Source organism: Eulemur rufifrons, chromosome 19 (assembly GCF_041146395.1).
Source record: "Eulemur rufifrons isolate Redbay chromosome 19, OSU_ERuf_1, whole genome shotgun sequence".
Lineage (NCBI taxonomy): Eukaryota > Metazoa > Chordata > Mammalia > Primates > Lemuridae > Eulemur > Eulemur rufifrons.
This window is the reverse complement of record NC_091001.1, coordinates 86,404,511-86,424,549: the sequence shown is the minus strand read 5'-3', so window position 1 is coordinate 86,424,549 and position 20,039 is coordinate 86,404,511. Positions and strand designations below refer to the sequence as shown.

Sequence of the window (20,039 nt, the reverse complement as noted above, 5' to 3'; positions counted from 1 at the left end):
TGTGATTCTGGTACAGTTCTCTTTATATGGAATTTGTATTTGTATATATACTTATATGTAGTTAATTCAGAGAAAAAAATGAAGTGTACATGCCGAACTGTTAGCAGTGGTTACCACTGGGAAGGAGGGGAGTTGAGAGGGGAAGGAGTACTTTCATGTTTTGTTCTGTATTAAGATTGCCAGATTCCACAAATAAAAGTACAGGATGGCCAGTTAAATATGAGTTTCAGAAAAACAACTTATACTTTTAAAGTATAAGTGTGTCCCATATATAATGATACTATGAACATACTTAAGCTAAAAAATTATTCATTGTTTATCTGAAATTCACATTTAACGGAGCATCCTATAGTTCCTCTGGCAAGCCTACTCTGTATCCTTCTGTATTATTTAACTCTCTTTAAAGGACATTTCCATGTATTAATACTAACTGTGATTTCTTAAAAACAAAAAGAGAAAGAAGAATAAGATAGTTTCCTTTCAAGACTACACACAAGTATACTTTTCTGTTAAGAAAATTGATTGGCCTAGAAAAAAGCAGATTACAAAGCAGCATTATACAGTAATCCCTCCCTTATCCATGATTTCGGTTTTCGAGGTTTCAATTACCCAAGGTCAACTGCAATCTGAAAATAGGTGAGTATGTTATAATAAGATATTCTGAGAGAGAGAGACCATGTTCACATAACTTCTATTGCAGTATATTGTTATAATTGTTCTATTTTATTATGAGTTATTGTTATTAATCTCTCATGTGCCTAATTTAGAGATTAAACTTTATCATAAGTATGTGTGGATTGGAAAAGACATATATATAGGGTTCAGAACTATCCACAATTTCAGGCATTCACTGGGGGTCTTGGAACATATCCCCCTGAGATAAGGGGTGACTGCTGTACTAAGACCCTAGTTTTATAAATAGGAAAAAAAGCACGCATGCATTCACTTAAAGACAGAAGGATAGATGTGCATGAGAATATTAACAGTGTTTCTCTCTACTGATGAGATTAAGGAGGATTTAAGTTTTTTTCTTTGTGTTTTATGAGGCTCTTTAACATTTTTTATAATGAACGTGAGTTACTTTTGGAAAAGGAAAAGGCCATGTGTAAAACATGTCATCTTCTGTGCTTCTGTGAGGACATCAAAAAGCCCAAGTTGTTGCTGGGTGCAGCTTCCCTCAGAAGAAAGGAGTGAAGCAGCGTGTGCCTCACCTTCAGCTTGAAGTTCTAAAAGCACTGTCATCTCGTGTCCTTTCAGGGTATCTCCAAAAGCAGCCCTACTTTGGAGCAGTGGTTGGAAGGGTGGCCAACCGAATCGCCAAAGGAACGTTCAAGATCGATGCGAAGGAGTATCACCTGGCCATTAACAAGGAGCCCAACAGTCTACATGGAGGAGTCAGAGGGTTTGATAAGGTCAGTTGGGACATGTGACCGAGTTCCTTCTTGGCTCACTTCGAGAAGTACCCTTAGGCGTCCCTCCTGTTTGCCAGGCACCATCCTAGGCCCTAGAGCACATTCGTGGTCAGGATATAGGAAAGAGGCTGCTCCCGGGCCTCAGGGGAGCGGTGCAGTGGCCACGTGCCAGGATCCATCCTTCTCTAGCACATCTGCTGTGACAGGTGGGGGAGCCCCAGGCGAAAGGATGACGGCCCTTGACTTAGGAAAGACAAGGAACAACTTTCTCACAGTGTTGGGATCAGGGGGTTGCGTTGAAGAGACATGGATTAATAATAATACCTACCACATATTGCACAAGGCATTCACCTATATTATCTCTTACCTCTACCAGCACCATGTATTATCATCAGATGGGGAAACTGAGGCTCTAAAAGGCCACATGACTCCTAAGTGGGACAGCCAGGTGCACTTGGCCCAAAGCCCTTCAGGGCCACACGGGTGCCCCAATCCTGTCGATAAGCCCCTTCCTCTGTGCCGTGGCACCGCACCCAGGCCTGTCCATCCGCTGAAGTGCCTCGTGCCTCAAAATTACCTCAGGTTCTCTCCAGTTCCTCCTTTCCACATAAAAACCCATTCCCCGAGTGAATCCCTGGAAAACAGAGTCAGGAAAGCAAACTGATCAAACAGCTTCTCCCTGAGGTGGGAATGCCTGGCCTTCCGCCTCCTGGCCCCATGTGGTAGACTGTGGGTTAATCCCAACGATTGTTCTCTTACTAGTTTCACGCTGTGAGGGAGAAAATTTTGGTGGTTCACTTTCCTTTAAATTATACCACCCAGTTTACTTGCTAGAGAAATGGCATGCCTATAGTCCCAGCTACTTAGGGAGCCTGAAGTGGGAGGATCACTTGAACCCAGGAGTTTGAGGCCAGCATGGACAACAAAAGAAGACCCTCCCCCCATTTCTAAAAAAAAAAAAAAAAAAGACAAGCCAGGTGCAGTGGCTCATGCCTGTAATCCCAGCACTTTGGGAGGCCGAGCTGGGAGGATTGCTTGAGATCAGGAGTTCAAGATCTGGGCAACATAGCAAGACCCCATCTCTACAAAAAAATTTTTTAAATAGCCAGGTGTGGTGGTGCGAACCTGTAGTCCCAGCTACTTGGGAAACTGAGGCAGGAGGATCACTTGAGCCCAGGAGTTCCAGGCTACAGTGAGCGATGATTGTGCCACTGCATTCCAGCCTAAGCAATAGAACAAGACCCTGTCTCTTAAGAAAAAAAGAGAGAGAGAGAGAGAGAGAGAGAGATAAGAGCCAGAGAAGACAGGACCATGTATGGCAGCCAGTGGCCACAATTTCTTCTTTTCTGCCCCTGACCGCCACCTGTCCTGTTGAAGGAAGTTGGTTGCTCTGGTTTCGCCTTCCCCATGAGCTTCCTGTCTGTGGTCTAGAACCAGACTGCCCCATTGGTTCCCCTTTCCTCGGTGATGGGACTCCTCATGCCAGGGAGAGCATAAAGGCAGAGGGTGGCATCTGCTCTGCCAATATTAGGATAGACAGTATCTAGAATTTTCGGGGTCCATGGGGAAACCCCATTAGCGGAAATAAGGCCCAGCTTGGTTTTGGACAGGGATTTTTAGAGAAGCCTTAGAACAGCACCTTGTTCTAGCTTGTTCCTGTTCTCTCTGCTCACTGTGGTATTTTCAGTGGTTTTGCTTAACATGTAATCCCTTTATGAACACAGCAATGCTGTGAGCATACACGTCCTTCAGTGCAGTATGCTACTGAGCCTCTTCTGTGGACCAGGGGACTCCTGAGGCCCACAGTATAGGGAGGGAGACAGACCCTCACATAACTGATATAGGTGAGCTATAACAAGTGCCGTAACATAGATGCTAACAGTGCGCTACAGGAACTGGGTGTGAACAAATGAGTAGCAACCGAGGAGGTAGGGTTTGAATCACCGTAAAGAACGGATAGCATTGCATTCCATATGGGGAAATTGGAGAGAATGGCTGTGCAATGGAACAGCCCACAGAGGGGTGCGGAAAGACTCTGAACATTTTTATGAAGCCACTGAAAGTTTTTAAACAGTAGCTTTTGATCTAGTGACATAAACCTTATCAGATGAACTTTATTTTACATTGTGTTGGATCTCAACAATTAACTGAATAATTATTGGCTTGGAGTTATGTGTTTTTCTATTTATACCAACACGTTTTTTACTTTTTTTTTTTTTAAATTATTTTTCACTTCTATGAAGAGTGACCAACACGTTTTTTAAAAAGACAAGTTGAATAACCTGACAGGATTAGAAATGATATAAGAAGGCTTAGAGGTGCAAGATTTCTGGAAATTTGGAAACTACAGGGTCAAGGAAATCCTTCTGTGAATAGGAATTGTATTTAACCAATAATATTGGTTTACATAAAACTCTTTCCATTGTGTTCTTTCTCTACGAAAGAAAAACTAGGTAGCAAGTTAAGAATATTTTATTTCAAATATTTAATTTCTAAATTTTTCCATTTGGGATATTCTTCTTTTCTTTTCTTCTTTTAAGGCAAGCATGAAAATGAGTTTTATTGAGAGAAAGATAGGATTATAGGGAAGAGCAAGATACAGGTTTACAGAGCATGGTACATATGCCACAGATGACGACCAGACCCACTGTCGCAGCAAACGAGAGCCAAAGGAAGGACGCAAAGAGAGCACATTTTTTAATTACACATGTAACAGGCTTCATATTTTTAGTATCTTGAAAGTTCAACATTTCTGGGAGATAATTAGAGTATAAAATTAATTTTTTACTAAGCTCAGTGAATTTGCTTCAAGTACCAGCTGCTTTCGCCATAGGTGCGGACAGAGACCTCTGTTCCCGCTGGGCCCCCCTGCCCAGCAAATGCAAATGAGAGCCTGGCCCTGCCAGGGGTGGGCGGGCAGAGCCTGGGCTCATAGGCCATTCCTGTGGCCCACAGAGGCTGTGGCCCACAGAGGCTGTTATCTTTCAAGTCGATTTGGAACGGCAGAGTTTGGCCTCAGCTCTTCTGTTAAAAATGGAGATTTGAACAAACCTTCACTGAAACTAAGATGTGGAATAGTGTTGACAGCCAGACCTGAGTTTAAATGCCAGCTCTGTCATAAATTACATGTGTGACTTTAAACAAGATTGTTTATTTTTCTCTTTAAACAATGGGCATGAAGTATGATCCTCCCCTCCTCTGGGATGTGGGAGGTAGACGTGGGCAAGTTAATTCCGTCTAACTCAATTTACTCATCTGTAAAATATTAGTTGGAGCCATATGAAATTGACAGTGTTCAACTGTTTTAACCCATGATGATGATCATTTCATTTGGTTGAACTAAATCCTTACCCTAGCAAGATGATTTATGTAAAGCACCAGTGACCATTGAGCACTCAACAAATTGGAGGTCTCATGTCTACAATGGGCCCCTTCACTAGTGATCCCAAAGCATCTTGAAGGAACTGAGAATCTCTGGCCAGCTGTGTGGCCTGGAGCAAGCAGTTTATCCTTTCTGAGCCTCAGTTCTCTCATTATTCAATGACAGTAATGGTACCTACTTTAAGTCTGCTCTGAGACAGATGAGACGGTGTCTGTGAAGTTCCTAGCTAAGTGTCTTGGCTTATAATGGACACTCAGTAAATGTTGGTTTTCACTTCCCTGTAAGTATAATCTTAGGGCCTCTAGACAAAGTTGAGAGCAACCGCTATGTTAATCTAAGATCCCATTTCCTATTTCCAAAAGCAAAAAGCTTTTATTTATTTATTATTATTATCTTTTTTTTTTTTTTTTTGAGACAGAGTCTTGCTGTGTTGCCCAGGCTAGAGTGCTGTGGCATCAGCCTAGTTCACAGCAACCTGAAACTCCTGGGCTTAAGCGATCCTCCTTCCTCAACCTCCAGAGTAGCTGGGACAACAGGCTTGTGCCACCACGTCTGGCTAATTTTTCTATTTTTGGTAGAGACGAGTTCTTGCTCTTGCTCAGGCTGGTCTTGAACTCCTGACCTCAAGGGATCCTCCCACCTTGGCCTCCAGAGTGCTAGGATTACAGGCATGAGCCACCATGCCTGGCCAAACAAAAAGCTTTTTAAGGAAACTTTTCTTCATATTTTTCTTGCTATTCTTAGAATCATATTCTCTAGAACAAGAAGAAATCTTCAAGATAATTTTTTCATCCCTTTTATTTTATGATTGATGCCCAAAGTCATGCAATGGTTGTGCCAAACCTGGGACAAACCAGGCCCCAAAATCAGAAGTTCTGATTTTATAGGCTTAAACTCTTCTTAATGGAAAAAATGCCTTATTTATTTTGAACTCTGCTTAGGAAACAAAGAACTGTGGAGTGTTTTAAATAAATATTTGTATATAGTGCCCACAAGAGAGAGGAGCTGGTTTATTAAAGTTACCTCTACAAGCACTCGGCTAGCTCAGTCGGTAGAGTATGAGACTCTTAAAGTTGCCTCTAAATACTATTAGCAGATATTGCTATATGACATTTAGCAGATTGACACTACAAGATAAAAAAACGAAGAAAAATAATCAAAGAAGGGGAAGGAGAAAATATTGTAGACACATCTATATAAAATTAGGGGAAACAGTATGGAGAATGTGAGTAGGTAAAGAGAAAAAAAAGTTTTCTCTCACAAAAGCCACTTTTCTGTATAAAACAAAATTTTAGAATAATTAAAATCCAGGCTATTATTCAAAAGCCTTAATGATTACATAACCATTTTCCTTGCTGGAATCAGTTGTCTTTAGGTATTGAAAGATGGCATTTAGGCCGGGCGCGGTGGTTCACGCCTGTAATCCTAGCACTCTGAGAGGCCGAGGTGGGTGGATTGCTCGAGGTCAGGAGTTCGAGACCAGCCTGAGCAAGAGCGAGACCCCCGTCTCTACTAAAAAAATAGAAAGAAATTATATGGACAGCTAAAAATATATATAGAAAAAATTAGCCGGGCATGGTGGCACATGCCTGTAGTCCCAGCTACTCGGGAGGCTGAGGCAGGAGGATCGCTTAAGCCCAGGAGTTTGAGGTTGCTGTGAGCTAGGCTGATGCCACGGTACTCACTCTAGCCAGGGCAACAAAGTGACACTCTGTCTCAAAAAAAAAAAAAAAAGAAAGAAAGATGACATTTAGCTTGGGAGTGGAGTGACCACGCAGCTTTGAAAACACTGTTTTCCAGGTGCTCTGGGCCCCTCGGGTGCTGTCAGACGGCATCCAGTTCTCGCGCGTCAGTCCAGACGGTGAGGAAGGCTACCCCGGGGAGTTAAAAGCCTGGGTAACGTACACCCTGGACGGCGGGGAGCTCATGGTCAACTATCGAGCCCAGGCCAGTCAGACCACGCCAGTCAATCTGACCAACCACTCTTATTTCAACCTGGCAGGCCAGGTAAGTGAACTTGACTTCTTCTCTCCTGCTTCTAATCTCTTGCTTTGCGGAATGACCCGGGGCTGTGGCTGGAAAGACCAACCCAGTGTGGAGTTACTCTGGCATTTGTCCCCCACATGGTGATGAAAAGGGCCCAGCAGAGAGCTCACAGTAGGTACTCAATAAATGGAAGTTATAGAGAAAAGTAGAATGAATACATTGTAGTGCCAAGAGAACTAGCTGTTTCAGGCAAGTAAGTAGCTATTTCAGGAACCTTCCTCTCAACCTCCCTCTCATCTCCTCGTAACGTGTACTTAAGTTGGCTTCCCTTATTCCACTCTGCTTCCCCCAGATTACTTCCAATTAAGGTGCTTTCCACCCTTGGATCATCGGAATTGTGCCCGGCCCCGCCCCTTTAGACATGCTGCCCATATGTTTGGGTCTCGCTGTGTAGCCCCCCAGCTCCTCACAGGGCTCTGGGTGGCTGGTCATGCCCTGCACAGAACAGTCACAGGAGCATTGGACTTGGATTGAAAAGACCTGGGTTTAATCTGGAACAAGGAAGGAAATTAAAAAAAAAAAAAAAAGATGTGGGTTTTTTAGATTAATAATCATACTCTTCAATTTCATAATAATGGCTACCTACTATTTGCCGGCCACTATTAGAAGCACTTTGTGAAGTTGTTGGTAAACACACTCAACCCAGCATAGGGGTAAACCGCAGTGGAAGGACACTTGAAATGTCCCTCTGAGAGTGGTGCAGAGCCGCTGTCAACCCCTCTTAAGTGCCCCCCTCTAACCTGCCTCATTCCCCCCTGATGGTAACGTTTTGGCTCATTGAGGAGGCCGTCACACCACACAGAGGCCATCGCATCAGACAGAGTAAAAAGCTTAGCTAAACTCTATAGATTGTATCTATTACTTCCTCTTTATCTGAGGAACTCATCATTGTCCCCTATACTTAGATCACTTTGGCGTGGTTTCCTACCACAAGATGACCTTCACAGCCAACCAGTAATAGCTTGCATTTTTACAGTCTTTTAGGAATTTGCTGATGATCTGCTAGGTTTTTTTTCCCCCTAGAATCTTCTCAAATAGCAGAATTAATTGGTTTTTATGTGATTATATGAAGTTCTCCCTTTAAAAGTAAGAAAAATGGTCCTTCACTTGCTTGTTCCTTATCTTTGGGAACGTCTAGCATCCTTCTTGAGATTTTAAAAACTAACCAAAAGCCAAAAGCAAAACAAAACCGCCCAGGCAGAAGAAGCTCTATTTTTTTTAAAATAAGTTTAGAAAGAAACAACAGAAATAGAACAAAATATTGTTTTATGTAGGTAGTAAGTGATGGTGATTTTTCTGTTTTCCACATTTTTTTATACTTAGGACATCCTATTTTATAATGGGAGAGATCTAAAGGAATAGATTCGGAAATAGAGAAATTGTACATGAAGTATTCCATCTGCCAGTGTGTTTCAGTGAAGGAGACAAAATGGGAATGTGAGGTTTACTAAGGCTCTTTCCATTTACCACCCTTCCAATCCTACAGGGACTTGGAGTGACGAGTGTTTCTGAATCTCTTTCCAAAGTCTGAATAAATTCCCAGATCATAGACCCCACCCAGAAGGTTGGACAGTGTAAACTCCCGCATACTACAGGCCAAATATCCCTTATCCAAAATACTTGGGACCATAAGTGTTTCAGATTTTGGATTTTTCCAGATTTTGAAATATTTACATTATCTATACTTACCGGTTGAGTATCCTTAATCCACAAATCCAAAATCCGAAATGCTCCAATGAGCATTTCTTCTGAGCATCATGTTGGCACTCAGAAAGCTTCAAATTTTGGAGCACTTTGGATTTTCTGATTAGGGATGCTCAACCTATATCTTAGTAAGTGCTGAGGGTAGGTGGGGGCCCCCAGCCTTTGAGGGGACTCAAGTAGGAGTGGATGATCTTACTTGGGGCCCAAGCATTGGCTCCTCACTTCTAAGTTTGAGTGTTGGAGGCCTGGGGGAGGGGATAACTGTGTTTTTCAAAGAATGGAAAATGTATGTGGGTTGCACATTTGCTTTTTGTTTTGGTTTGTTTTTCTGCTTTTTCCTGCGCCTAACATAAAACTGGGAGAATGTGTTTCTTATTGAAACTTTGCCTAAAGAACTATGAAAGCAGGTCTGGGGGAATGCGAGATGAAAAGTTATAGCTGTGGTTCTGGTATGACCAAGTAGATATGTCATCAAGAACCCAGGTTCTTCCATTTTTCTATCTGCTTCCTCAGTGTTTTGGCTTTTGTCTTCAGGCTTGTCCCCTCATGGTCACAAGATGGTTGCCACAGCTCCAGAAATCACCTCCTTATATAGTCATATCCAGAGACAAAAAGGACCTATTCCTTTTTTCATATCTCTAATGTTCCCCTTTTTAAGAACAAGCAAAACCATTCCTAGAATCCCCCCAGCAGACTTTTCTCTCACATTTCATTGGCCAGAAGTGTGGGCCATGCTATGGCTAACCCAATCGCCAGCCGGGAAATTAGACCACTGTGATGGGCTGAGACCAATCAAAGTTTGCTCTCTGGGAATGGGGAGGGGGCCCCTTCCCTAAATACATGGCATAGGACGTAGGATAAATCAACACATCAGGTTTCTATCAGGGGAAAGGGAGGGCACTGGTAAAGGAGTTGTTACGGCTTTTGAGTAGTAACCAATAGTATCTGTTCACAGAAAGACAAATACAGCATGTGCTCACTTATAAGTGGGAGCTAAATAATTTGTATGCATGGAAGGAGAATGTGGAATGATGGACAATGGAGATTCAGAGGGCTGGTGGCGTGGGAGGTAGGTGGACGATGGAAGGTTGCTTGGCAGGTGCAATGTGTGTTGCTGCAGTGATAGATGCACCGAAGGCCCTGACTTCACCACAGTGCAATATATCAACGCAGCAAGGTTGCACTTGTACCCCATGAATAGAATAGAAATAAAAAATAAAACAAAAATACTGTCTGTTACCTCCTGTTAGAGGTGATAAGGGCTGAATTAAGGCCATGGTAGTGCAATGCACAAAAGAGTCTTTAAAGCCCCATGCAAGTTGTAAGGGACTCTATAAATGATTAACATTACAAACTGGTAGCAGCCAAGCAAAGTTAACCAAAACAAACACTGAACTCAGAGATGGGCCTTGAGATCTGTTTGTGAATCAGCATTTCCTGCCAAGTTTTCATCAGGCTTGAAAGGAAATGATTCCAACAGTAATATTCCACCAGAGTAAATGGTTGCATTTTTCCAGGACAGAAGAGTCATTAAACAAAGTATGTGTCTCCTTAATGAAGGAATGTTAGTACTGCTTGGTGACCCAGTGACCATTAAGAGAGTGGGTCCCTGATGAATATTCCTTTTCTTTACCTCCAAGTTTTCTTCCTAACATCTCAGACTCATCACTTTATTTGGTGTATGATTTTCAGGTTGATTCATTCTCTCCCTGCCCTAGTGCTTAAAAAAAACAAAAAACTAAACAAACAAAAAAAGGAAATTCCTAAGCAGCTTTATTATTTATGATAGTAAAACACTGGAAACAACCCACGAGTCCATCAACAGGAGAATGGATAAACAAATTGTTATATTGTCATACAATGGAATACTACTCAGCAATAAAAAGGAACAAATTACTGGTCCAATAACATGGATGATCTCGAGAGCATTATCTTGTGTAGAAGCAGCAAGGCACAAAAGGATGTATGCTGTATGATTCTATTTATGTGAAGTTCTAGAACGGGCAAAGTTAATCTATAACTATATAAATCAGAACAGTGTTCTGGTTATAAATAGGTATTTACTAAAGAAAAACAAAAAGGAAGAAGACACCTAGGAAACAAAGTGAAGACCTGGATAGATGCTAGGAGTGCAGAGAATGACCTCACTACCTGCAGGCCTCCCTCCTGGATGACATTAGAGAAGTTGTCCTTAAGTCTTATTTGTGCAAGCGAAGGATGGAGGAGCTTCGGTCCAGGCTCTCCTTTTCGGAGATGCTTCAGCTATATGGGTCGCAGCTCCAAATTTAGTACCACCAAGGCCTTGAACCCAGCCTTCCATACCCCTGTCTGGGCTGACCCAACGCCTTCCATGTTGAGCATTGAACAAATAGAGCCAGGGAAATAGCAGTAGTCCCAAATTCTCTTCCCTTAGTCCCAAATTCACCCCCCTCAGTCCCAGAGGCCTCTTCAGTGCTGGCACCGCCCTGAGGCATGAGAGGATGGCAGTAGCGGGAACCGCCCAGGAGAGACATCCACTGAGTCTAGAGCTGCTCTGGGAGGGATGCAGACCCTCTCCCAGCTTGGACCAGCCTTCCCAGATCAGAACAGGGACCAAACCAGTGGCTAAGACAGGGAGTTTGGGCAGAGGACAGGCCTCTGCCCTGGGCCCGACCCGCCCACTCCACATACTCAGTGGGAGAATATAAGAGATCATAGTTCTTCAGAAACAGAGCCTCAGAGTAGTATAATTAAACCAGTTCCTGTCACGGTTCAACATAGATTCTCACGGTCTTTAAAATCTTGGCCTTTCGTCTCAAAATGACTCCCATAGAATCTGTTTCCAGCTAACCTGCAGCCTCTGCCTCTCTCTGCTTACTTCGCAGTTTAGCTTAGCTCAGGCTTTTTCAACCTTGCCACCGTTGACATTTGGGCCCAGATAATCCTCTGTTGTGGGGGCAGGGAGCGGGGACTATCCTGTGTATTGCAGGGTGTTTAGTAGCATCCCTGGCCTCTCCCTACCAGATGACAATAGCACCACCAGCCCCAGTCATGACGATAAAAAATGTCTCCAGATGTTGCCAAATGCCCCCTGCAGAGCCAAATCACTCCCATTTGAGAACCACTGGTGTAGGTTATTTTTGAGCATTCACTAAGCAAAAGCCCTCACTTGGTCTCCCTTCCCTGTCTTCTGCTGTGATGCTTTAAAATATGTTACTATTTGATAATTTTTTAAAAAATCCTTTGTATTATAAACTTACTTGTGTAAAGTATTTTCCAATTTGCAAATAGTATAATACAACTCTACTAAAATGTTCTTCCCAAGGACCCTGGCAAAGGTAAAATCAGCCCAATTTTACCCCAAAGGAAATGAGATTCTCCGTTGAGTGACTTACCTGGGGCCACTCAGTGAGAGCTGGAACTAGACCCCAAGCCTCTGCCACTGGCCAGTGCTTCTTGTACCAGCCTTGGCTCCCCCAAAAGGGCAGGCTGCAGGAGGTAGGCAGGTGCTCAGGAGCAGGGGCTGCAGTTCTGACTCCTGGGCTTTTGCCGTGCAGCAGAGGGTGGGTCCTCCAGGTGGGAACCGGGCAGAGAGGGGTGCCAGATGCCCCCTGGAAGTGATCCTGGAGCAGGGCCTTGGCCTTCCAGGACCTGTGCATTCCTGGTCACTGACCCTTGCTCTTCTGTTTTCCTGGCATGTGAGGAGAGTAGAAAAATCGCCTCCACTAATAAGCCAGGGTCCAAAATGCTTTCAAACCACTGTGTTCTCTCTGACTTTTCACCTTCATATTCATTCCATTTAGAAAAGAAAATGCATGCACGCTTGAATGTTTCTTCCAGTTTTATCAGTTGCTATTTTGAGCACTTAAATGATCATGTTTATTCTTATTTATTTACTTATTTTTTTTGGCAAAGACTGCCTGTGAATATATGTAATCATTACCATCAGTCAAATGGGATTTTTAAAGTTTTTGCCAATGCCTGAAAACATTTTTTGCAAGAGAAGTTATAAAGCAAATATATTAAATAAGACTGAGCAGTAAAATCTTCTTTTCTTTCCTCTGCCTTTGCCTCCCAGGGTTCCCCAAATATATATGACCATGAAGTTACCATAGAGGCTGATACTTTTTTGCCTGTGGATGAAACCCTGATTCCTACAGGTTGGTGAATTTAAGATTTTTTATGCTATGTGGGATCGTGGATTGGATCTGGAGCCTGAGAATTATTGGGGAAACTGGTGAAATCATAATAAAGTCTGTAGTTTAGTTAATAGAATTATACCCATGTTAATTTCTTAGTTTTGATATTTGTACTGTGTTTATGTAAAATGCTAATATTAGGGAAACTGGGTGAAGGGTATACAGAGATGTGCTATTTATACCACCTTCCTGTAAGTCTCAAATTATTTCAGAATTTCAAAGTTAAATACATAAGCTGAGTAAGGTATTACTTTAAGTTTAATAGACACGTGCCTTACATGAGGCAAGGGCTTTTGTTTTAGTTTGGCCTCTTTAATGGGTTAAGTTTATGGCCGCTAGTTCAAAATTTTTACAAGGAAAATGGTAAGCATGTGACCCTGCATTCTAAACAGCCACTTCAGTTAACAGCAGGCATTAGAAATTCCCATAAATATAGTGACTACAAAACGAATTGGAATAATAATGAGAAATTGAGATAAAAGGGCTAAAATTTTTGGCATCACAGTTTTCTAATATTTTCCTGGCTCCAGGGCTGAGTTGAAAGGCTTTTATATTTGTCTTGGTAACATGTGTTATCTTCTGATATTACTCAGCAGACAGGCATGAGTAAGCTGGCCCATCTGGTCCCCCTTGCAGAATTATTACATTAGAACTCTGTGTTGTGAACTGCAAGGAAAAAATAGCAGTGGCTGCTGTTTTGTGACAGATAAGAAAGAAAGTGAAGGAAGTAGCTTATAAGTGGAGGTTATGAAATAAGTGCATGTGTATTTGTGTATATTTATAAAATCTTCTTATGCTATCCTGTTGAGTTTTGATCAGGTGAAAATCACACAGATGCATAATTAGTGCCGTGTAAAGATTATTTGACAGGCTTGTAAGAGATAATTGTGGCAGTGCACAATAGAGCTTAACATACAATCTAATGGACTGCATAAAACTCACGTTCATCTCAGTTCTGCATCATAAATGGTTTCAGGGTCAAATTCTATATCTATCAAGTTCTATAGTAATATTGAACAACTGTTGAGTGGAAGCTAAGAACTCTGGACTCTGGTAGGCAAGAACACATTCTGTCACTGGTGTAAAGGTTCTTGCTAGCGTCGCAGAAAAGAATTTCAAGACGTGCACACAAGTGAGCAATAGTGGCAAGTTTACTGAGTGGAAGCAGCCAGGCTTAGGAAAGACTTGTGCAGAGGCGACAGTACACCCCTAAGAAAGGTTGCGGGCGGGCTCGAAGAGAGCAACTGCGCCAAACCCGCAACTGCCCCAAACCCCAAGCGGTTTTTATTTACTGAAGTCAAAGAAGCCTGGGTAGTCAGTGTTCATTCTGTTCTTACTCATAGTTCCCCTGGTTTTCCTACAAGGGGATCGTCAAAACCACAATGTAACTTATTACCACTGTGATATCATGGGGGAAAGGTGCAACGCTGGGAAGTTAAGGGCTCTCTTCTCCTCGGGTCTGTTCAGTCAAGCGCTGTTTATTCGAGCCAGTTGACTACCTTTTCCGGTCCCTCCTCCCTTGCTCGTACCTAACTGCCTACTCTAAGTTCTGGTCTTGCCTTTTGCTGTTAAGTAGCTAGGGGACCTTCAATATTTGTAAATGCTTTAACATTTAACCTCTCTGGACTCCCATTTCCTTTTCTGCAATTAGGATGGGATGTTGAACCCAATCAGATTTTATGGACCAGTAAATTTTCTTTAAAAAAACAATTTGGAAGGCTGGGCGCGGTGGCTCACGCCTGTAATCCTAGCACTCTGGGAGGCGAAGGTGGGCGGATTGTTTGAGCTCAGGAGTTCGAGACCAGCCTGAGCAAGAGCGAGACCCCGTCTCTACTAAAAATAGAAAGAAATTATATGGACAGCTAAAAATATATACACAAAAAATTAGTCGGGCATGGTGGTGCATGCCTGTAGTCCCAGCTACTCGGGAGGCTGAGGCAGGAGGATCGCTTGAGCCCAGGAGTTTGAGGTTGCTGTGAGCTAGGCTGACGCCACGGCACTCTAGCTCGGGAAACAGAGTGAGACTCTGTCTCAACAACAACAACAAAAAGAAAACAATTTGGGAGACTTATGGTGTGCCCAAACTTTCATTTTTCCTAGTTAGAAAGCTATCCTGTGATGAATACAAGGCTATCAAAACTAATTGGGAATGTACATGTTATATTTCAATGGAGAGCTTTTAAAAAAAAAAAAAAAAAAGCTAATTGGTAGTCAGGTGTGGTGGTGCATACCTGTAGTCCCAGCTACTCAGGAGATTGAGGCAGGAGGATCACTTGAGCCCAGGAATTTGAGGTTGCAGTGAGCTATGATGACACCCCTGCATGCTAGCACGGGGAACAGAGTGAGAACCTGTCTCAAAAACAAAACAACACAACACAAAACAAAATACAACTAATTGGGATAATAATGAGAAATAGAGGTAGACTACAATTATAAAAAAAAGAAAGCCCAAACTACCATTTATAATCACCATCTTTTTTAAAAAGAAAAAATATTTTAATAGCACAAAAGTAGAAAAAAATTAATCTCAGAATAAAGAACAATCTTTTATATTGAATTCATATAGCTTTTTAAAGAAATGTGATAGCAAATTATACAAATGTATCTCAGTTTTCTGTGGACCAGTGAAAATTTTACCATGAACTCATAATTGAGAACCAATAATTGATCTATCTCAAAGGCCACTTCCAGCTCTTACATCCTGCGATTCCACGAGGCTCCTAGTATAACATTTAACTGCTATTTCCACCACCCTTCAAATCCGTTAGCGCTCTATCATGGAAGTAAGTAAGTTGCAACAACTTCAGAGCTCGTGAAAAATTTATAATTCTCTCCTACCTATCCATCCATAGTCCTGTGTGTTATACCTGTTTTCCCAGTGACGCTTAAACAGAAATTATAGCATTTTTCTTATTCCTCTTTTTTCAGAAGTGCTTAAGAAGGTGATTGTGTGATTTCTTTGAAACTTCCTCCAAAAATGGGCGTAACTGCTACATTGCACTTCAGTGACATAAGAATCCACATGCCTGGCCCACTTTTAGCCAAGAACGAATCTCCAGGAGCCCAGATTTCAGCTGACTCTTTTTTTTTTTTTTTTCTCTCTCTCTTTTTAAATAGAGACAAGGTCTCACTATATTACCCAGGCTGGCCTAGAACTCCTCAGCTCAAGCGATCCTCCCACCTGGGCCTCCCAAGTGTTAGGATTACAAGGCATGAGCCACCATACCTGGCCTCATCTGATTCTTAATATTGATCAAAAAAGCCCATGGGCAAGTGGCTTAATTCTGAGATGAGTCAAAAGGGCCTGCCTGTCATTAGATCATTCAGAAATGCCTCCCCTGTGCTGCTGGGCTCTCCAGGAGCTGGCTGTCTAAGTGGAGGGGTCAGCAAGAATTTTATCCATCAACCTGGAAAATGTCAGGATGGACATAACTAGGAGAGTTGGCACGGAGGAGAAACACCGCTGAGGGGGGTCCCAGATAGAAGAAGTGAGAGGTACATAAAACCTGGAAGGGCAAGTGAAAGTTTGCTAGACAGTGAGGAGGAGAAAGTGTTCTAGATAAAGATGAGGAAACCCTGGGCAGTGCAGGGAACAGCAGGACTAGCCCTGGGGAAATGCTGTGCTTCTGAAGGAAAGTGTCAAGTGCATGTTTTTGGTGGCAGAAACTGGAGAGGTTGGCTGGGGCCATGTCAGATCTGCACTGGGCTCTGTGTGAGTGCAATCTCTGGGGTGACCCTGAATGACCCGGAGTTCAAGGCAGATCAACACAGAACAGACTCACAGGTGTTCCTGAGTCCAGTTTCCAACTTCCGGTTATTCAGCCAGAGCTGAACCACAAGGCCACTTCTCTGAGATATGCTATAAGCACCCGTTAGACCAGCCACACTCCGTTAATTCTTCTGAGAATGGATATGCAGTATCTAGAGACTGATGTGCTGAGAAAAAGAAGATGCTGATTATCTGTGAGATCAGGTGAAGGTTTATGATAATAATAGCTAGTGTTTCAGGGAGGATGTTATAAATCATCCATACTGTAACCCTGTGAGATAGATTCTGTTCATTTTTCTTATTTAACAGATGAGAAAACTATATAGAACCAGGAGTTTAAGTAGCTTACTAAGGATCACTCAGTTAACAAGGGGTGGAAAGCTAGGATTCACACCTAAGTGGTCTGGTATTAGAACTCAGGCACTTAACTTGACCTGCACTCCACAGACCTTACCGTGTGCTTAGGTATCTGGGAGATTTACGGTAGGGGAGAAGGATGGAAAGGAGAGAGCAAAGAAAAAACTAAATCACTTTCTTAACTATATAGATAGCCAAGATCACCATGTAGTCAAGAAATGGGAAGTAAGCCAAAAGCAAAAAACAAAGGACAAACTTTTTTTTTTTAATTTTTAAAATTTTTTTTAATATGAACGGGTGGGAGGTTGTGAGGAGGGGCTCAGTTTCCTTATTTTTTTGGTGTGTTGACACAGTCTCACTCTGTTGCCCTGGCTAGAGTGCTATGGTGTCAGCCTAGCTCACAGCAACCTCCAACTCCGGGGCTCTAAGTGATCCTTCTGCCTCCGCCACCCAGTAGCTGGGACAATATCCGTGCGCTGCAACAACCGGCTGGGTTTTTGGGGTTTTTTTTTTTTTCCTTTCTTTGTGGTAGAGATGGGGTCTCACTCTTGCTCAGGCTAATCTCGAACTCCTGAGCTCAAGCAATCCTCCCGCCTCGACCTCCCAGAGTGCTAGGATTACAGGCGTGAGCCACTGCGCACGGCCATAGAACAAACGTTTGACAGGCCTTTTTTGCCAGTTGTCAATTCTCATTTCTTTTGTCACCTTTTGTACAGAGAACTTGACTGCTTCTGTTACTGTTCTCCTCCCTGATTCTTCTTCTGTTCAATTTATTTCTACTTTTCTGCAAAGAAAACAGAAAATCAAGTTTGTTCAAATGATATGTAAGAAAGAAAGAGAAAGAAGATGGAAGGAAGGAAGGAAGTGAGGGAGAGAAGGAGGAAGGAAGGGTTTCCTGACATTAAAGAGCATGAATTTAAGTGTCTGTTCTTGGCCGGGCGCGGTGGCTCACGCCTGTAATCCTAGCACTCTGGGAGGCCGAGGCGGGTGGATTGCTCAAGGTCAGGAGTTCGAGACCAGCCTGAGCGAGACCCCGTCTCTACTAAAAATAGAAAGACATTATATGGACACCTAAAAAAAATCTATATAGAAAAAATTAGCCGGGCATAGTGGCGCATGCCTGTAGTCCCAGCTACTCGGGAGGCTGAGGCAGTAGGATCGCTTAAGCCCAGGAGTTTGAGGTTGCTGTGAGCTAAGCTGACGCCACGGCACTCACTCTAGCCTGGGCAACAAAGTGAGACTCTGTCTCAACCAAAAAAAAAAAAAAAAAAAAAAAAAAAAAAAAAAGTGTCTGTTCTTGGTAGCCTGACAAGGAAAGGAAAGTAACCTCAGAGGTCATTGCTCTGTTGCAACACACAGTGTTTGATGACACAGCCTCGTCTTGCTGGTTCTTGGTTGTCTCATCTGCAAAATCTTATGATGACCAAGTTATGTTGAAAGTTTACTTTCTTTAAGTATATACATTGGTAATCTTAGAAAAATCACCTTTGATAGAAAAATTCACATAGTAAAAGAAAAGCTTAGCTTACTGGGGTAGAGTTCAGTTATCTGAGCACTCTCTTAGGACGGGTGTGCCTCACTTATCCAGGGGCATGCTGGGTAATAAGTTCATTGCATTACAGCCCCTTCTGCTTGCCTGGTTTTCCCTGGGGCTGCTGCTTGGTTGAGGTGAAACCCTCAGAAGTCAGCAGTAGAAAACTACTCTAAGAACAGCCTTGATCTTCTTGCATATGAATGGCTTTTGCTCCATAAATCAGTTATTTTGCTCACCATCCTGGTCCTCTGCTTTCCACCCCAATTCCTTGTTTATGTGTTTATTTGCTTTTTAAATCTCTCTTCCTGGGGTCATAAAAATTCTCATTAATTTTACTTGGAGCTCCTGGAGAGAAAAGTCTCTGTTATCGTTGTAGCAGAAAAGAAACCAAACACCAAGAACTGTTTAAATGTACCCAGTGTCACAAGAAGAGATAACGAAACCACAGTCTGAGAAAAACAGCTGATGCAGGAAAATTTGTGGTGGATTTGGGGAAGCTCAGGGCAACATTTTAACCATGAGGCCTTTTATCAGCTCATCTTCATTCCTTGAATTCTGTATGGGTTTTTTCGCAGATGCTCGATCTGACAAATTACGGTTTCTATAGCGTCATTTGATCAGCCTCCCCCTTGACTTTCAGCCAAGCAGCGTTGCTTCTAAGTTTGTATCTTTCTATGAGACAAAGAAGGTTTAATAGGCTATTAATTTATACTTACAGTTGTTTTTCAACTTCTTATTTTTTGTTTGCTCTTCATAAAAGCTGTAACCTGAGCTATTCTTGAAGGAAATGCTGATGTATATCTAAACTTTGGGGGTGTTTTTCACCCTGGTGACAGACCCTCAGTAAATAGTTTCTCAGGTGATGGGAAAACCCATTATCATGAGAATGTAGCACCTTTTATTTCATAGTAACTATAATTCTGTGGCCATGGCACTCAGTAAAAGGAAACCTTCCCCTGCAGGTGTTTGGGGAGGTGTGAAGTCCTGTCCTCCGTTTTGTTCGTTACCTGCTTACAGATTGGGCGTTGTCACATAGAAAGGAAACAGATACAGTCACAGGGAGCCAGAGCAAGCACAAATGATGAAATGCCCTCATGTCTTAAATGTAGGCCCCCGTTTAGACCTCTACCCCAGGCAGAGACCCACAAACCTCTGGCAGCCTTGAGTACCTGTTTTGCTCCTGCCTTTCTTCCTGTTGGCAATTTTTGGGGAGCATGTAAAATGTCTTTGGCCCTTTCAGCCGGATAACAGCCTGTATTCTGTGGCTTCTTCATTCTCCCTCTGTCTCTGCTCTCCTAAATATTAAAAGGCTATCCTTTTCCCAAAGGCCAGTGGGAAAGCCTCAGCCAGTGTGGGGCATCAGAAGCCTTTAAAGGTGCATGTTCAAGTAATTTGAAGTCCACCCCACTTTTCCCCATTGGAAATTCCTGCCATATTGTCAGCCCTGGAGGATTCCTAATGCAGGCAAATAATATCCCTTGTGTGTTGTTAGGCTGCTTCCAGCATCTTTGCTCTTCTGCTAAAGAGCAAAAAAACAACAGGAAAGAAAAATATTTGAACAAAAGAATGGGATTTGTCACCTACTTTCTAAAGCTACTCCTCTGGATGAAATTCTGGGCACTTGCGAGTCAGCAGTGGTGTATTGAGTACATGGTCC

At 42.7% G+C, this 20,039-nt stretch overlaps 1 protein-coding gene across 1 annotated transcript in view; it reads left to right on the top strand.

Moving 5' to 3' along the window:
- GALM (galactose mutarotase) overlaps nucleotides 1-20,039 on the top strand; it is a 61,662-nt gene that overhangs the window by 8,871 nt on the left and 32,752 nt on the right. The window contains exons 2-4 of the mRNA XM_069495256.1: nucleotides 1,258-1,412; nucleotides 6,595-6,801; nucleotides 12,602-12,683. Coding sequence (XP_069351357.1) covers nucleotides 1,258-1,412; nucleotides 6,595-6,801; nucleotides 12,602-12,683 — 444 coding nt within the window. The remainder of the gene's footprint in view (nucleotides 1-1,257; nucleotides 1,413-6,594; nucleotides 6,802-12,601; nucleotides 12,684-20,039) is intronic.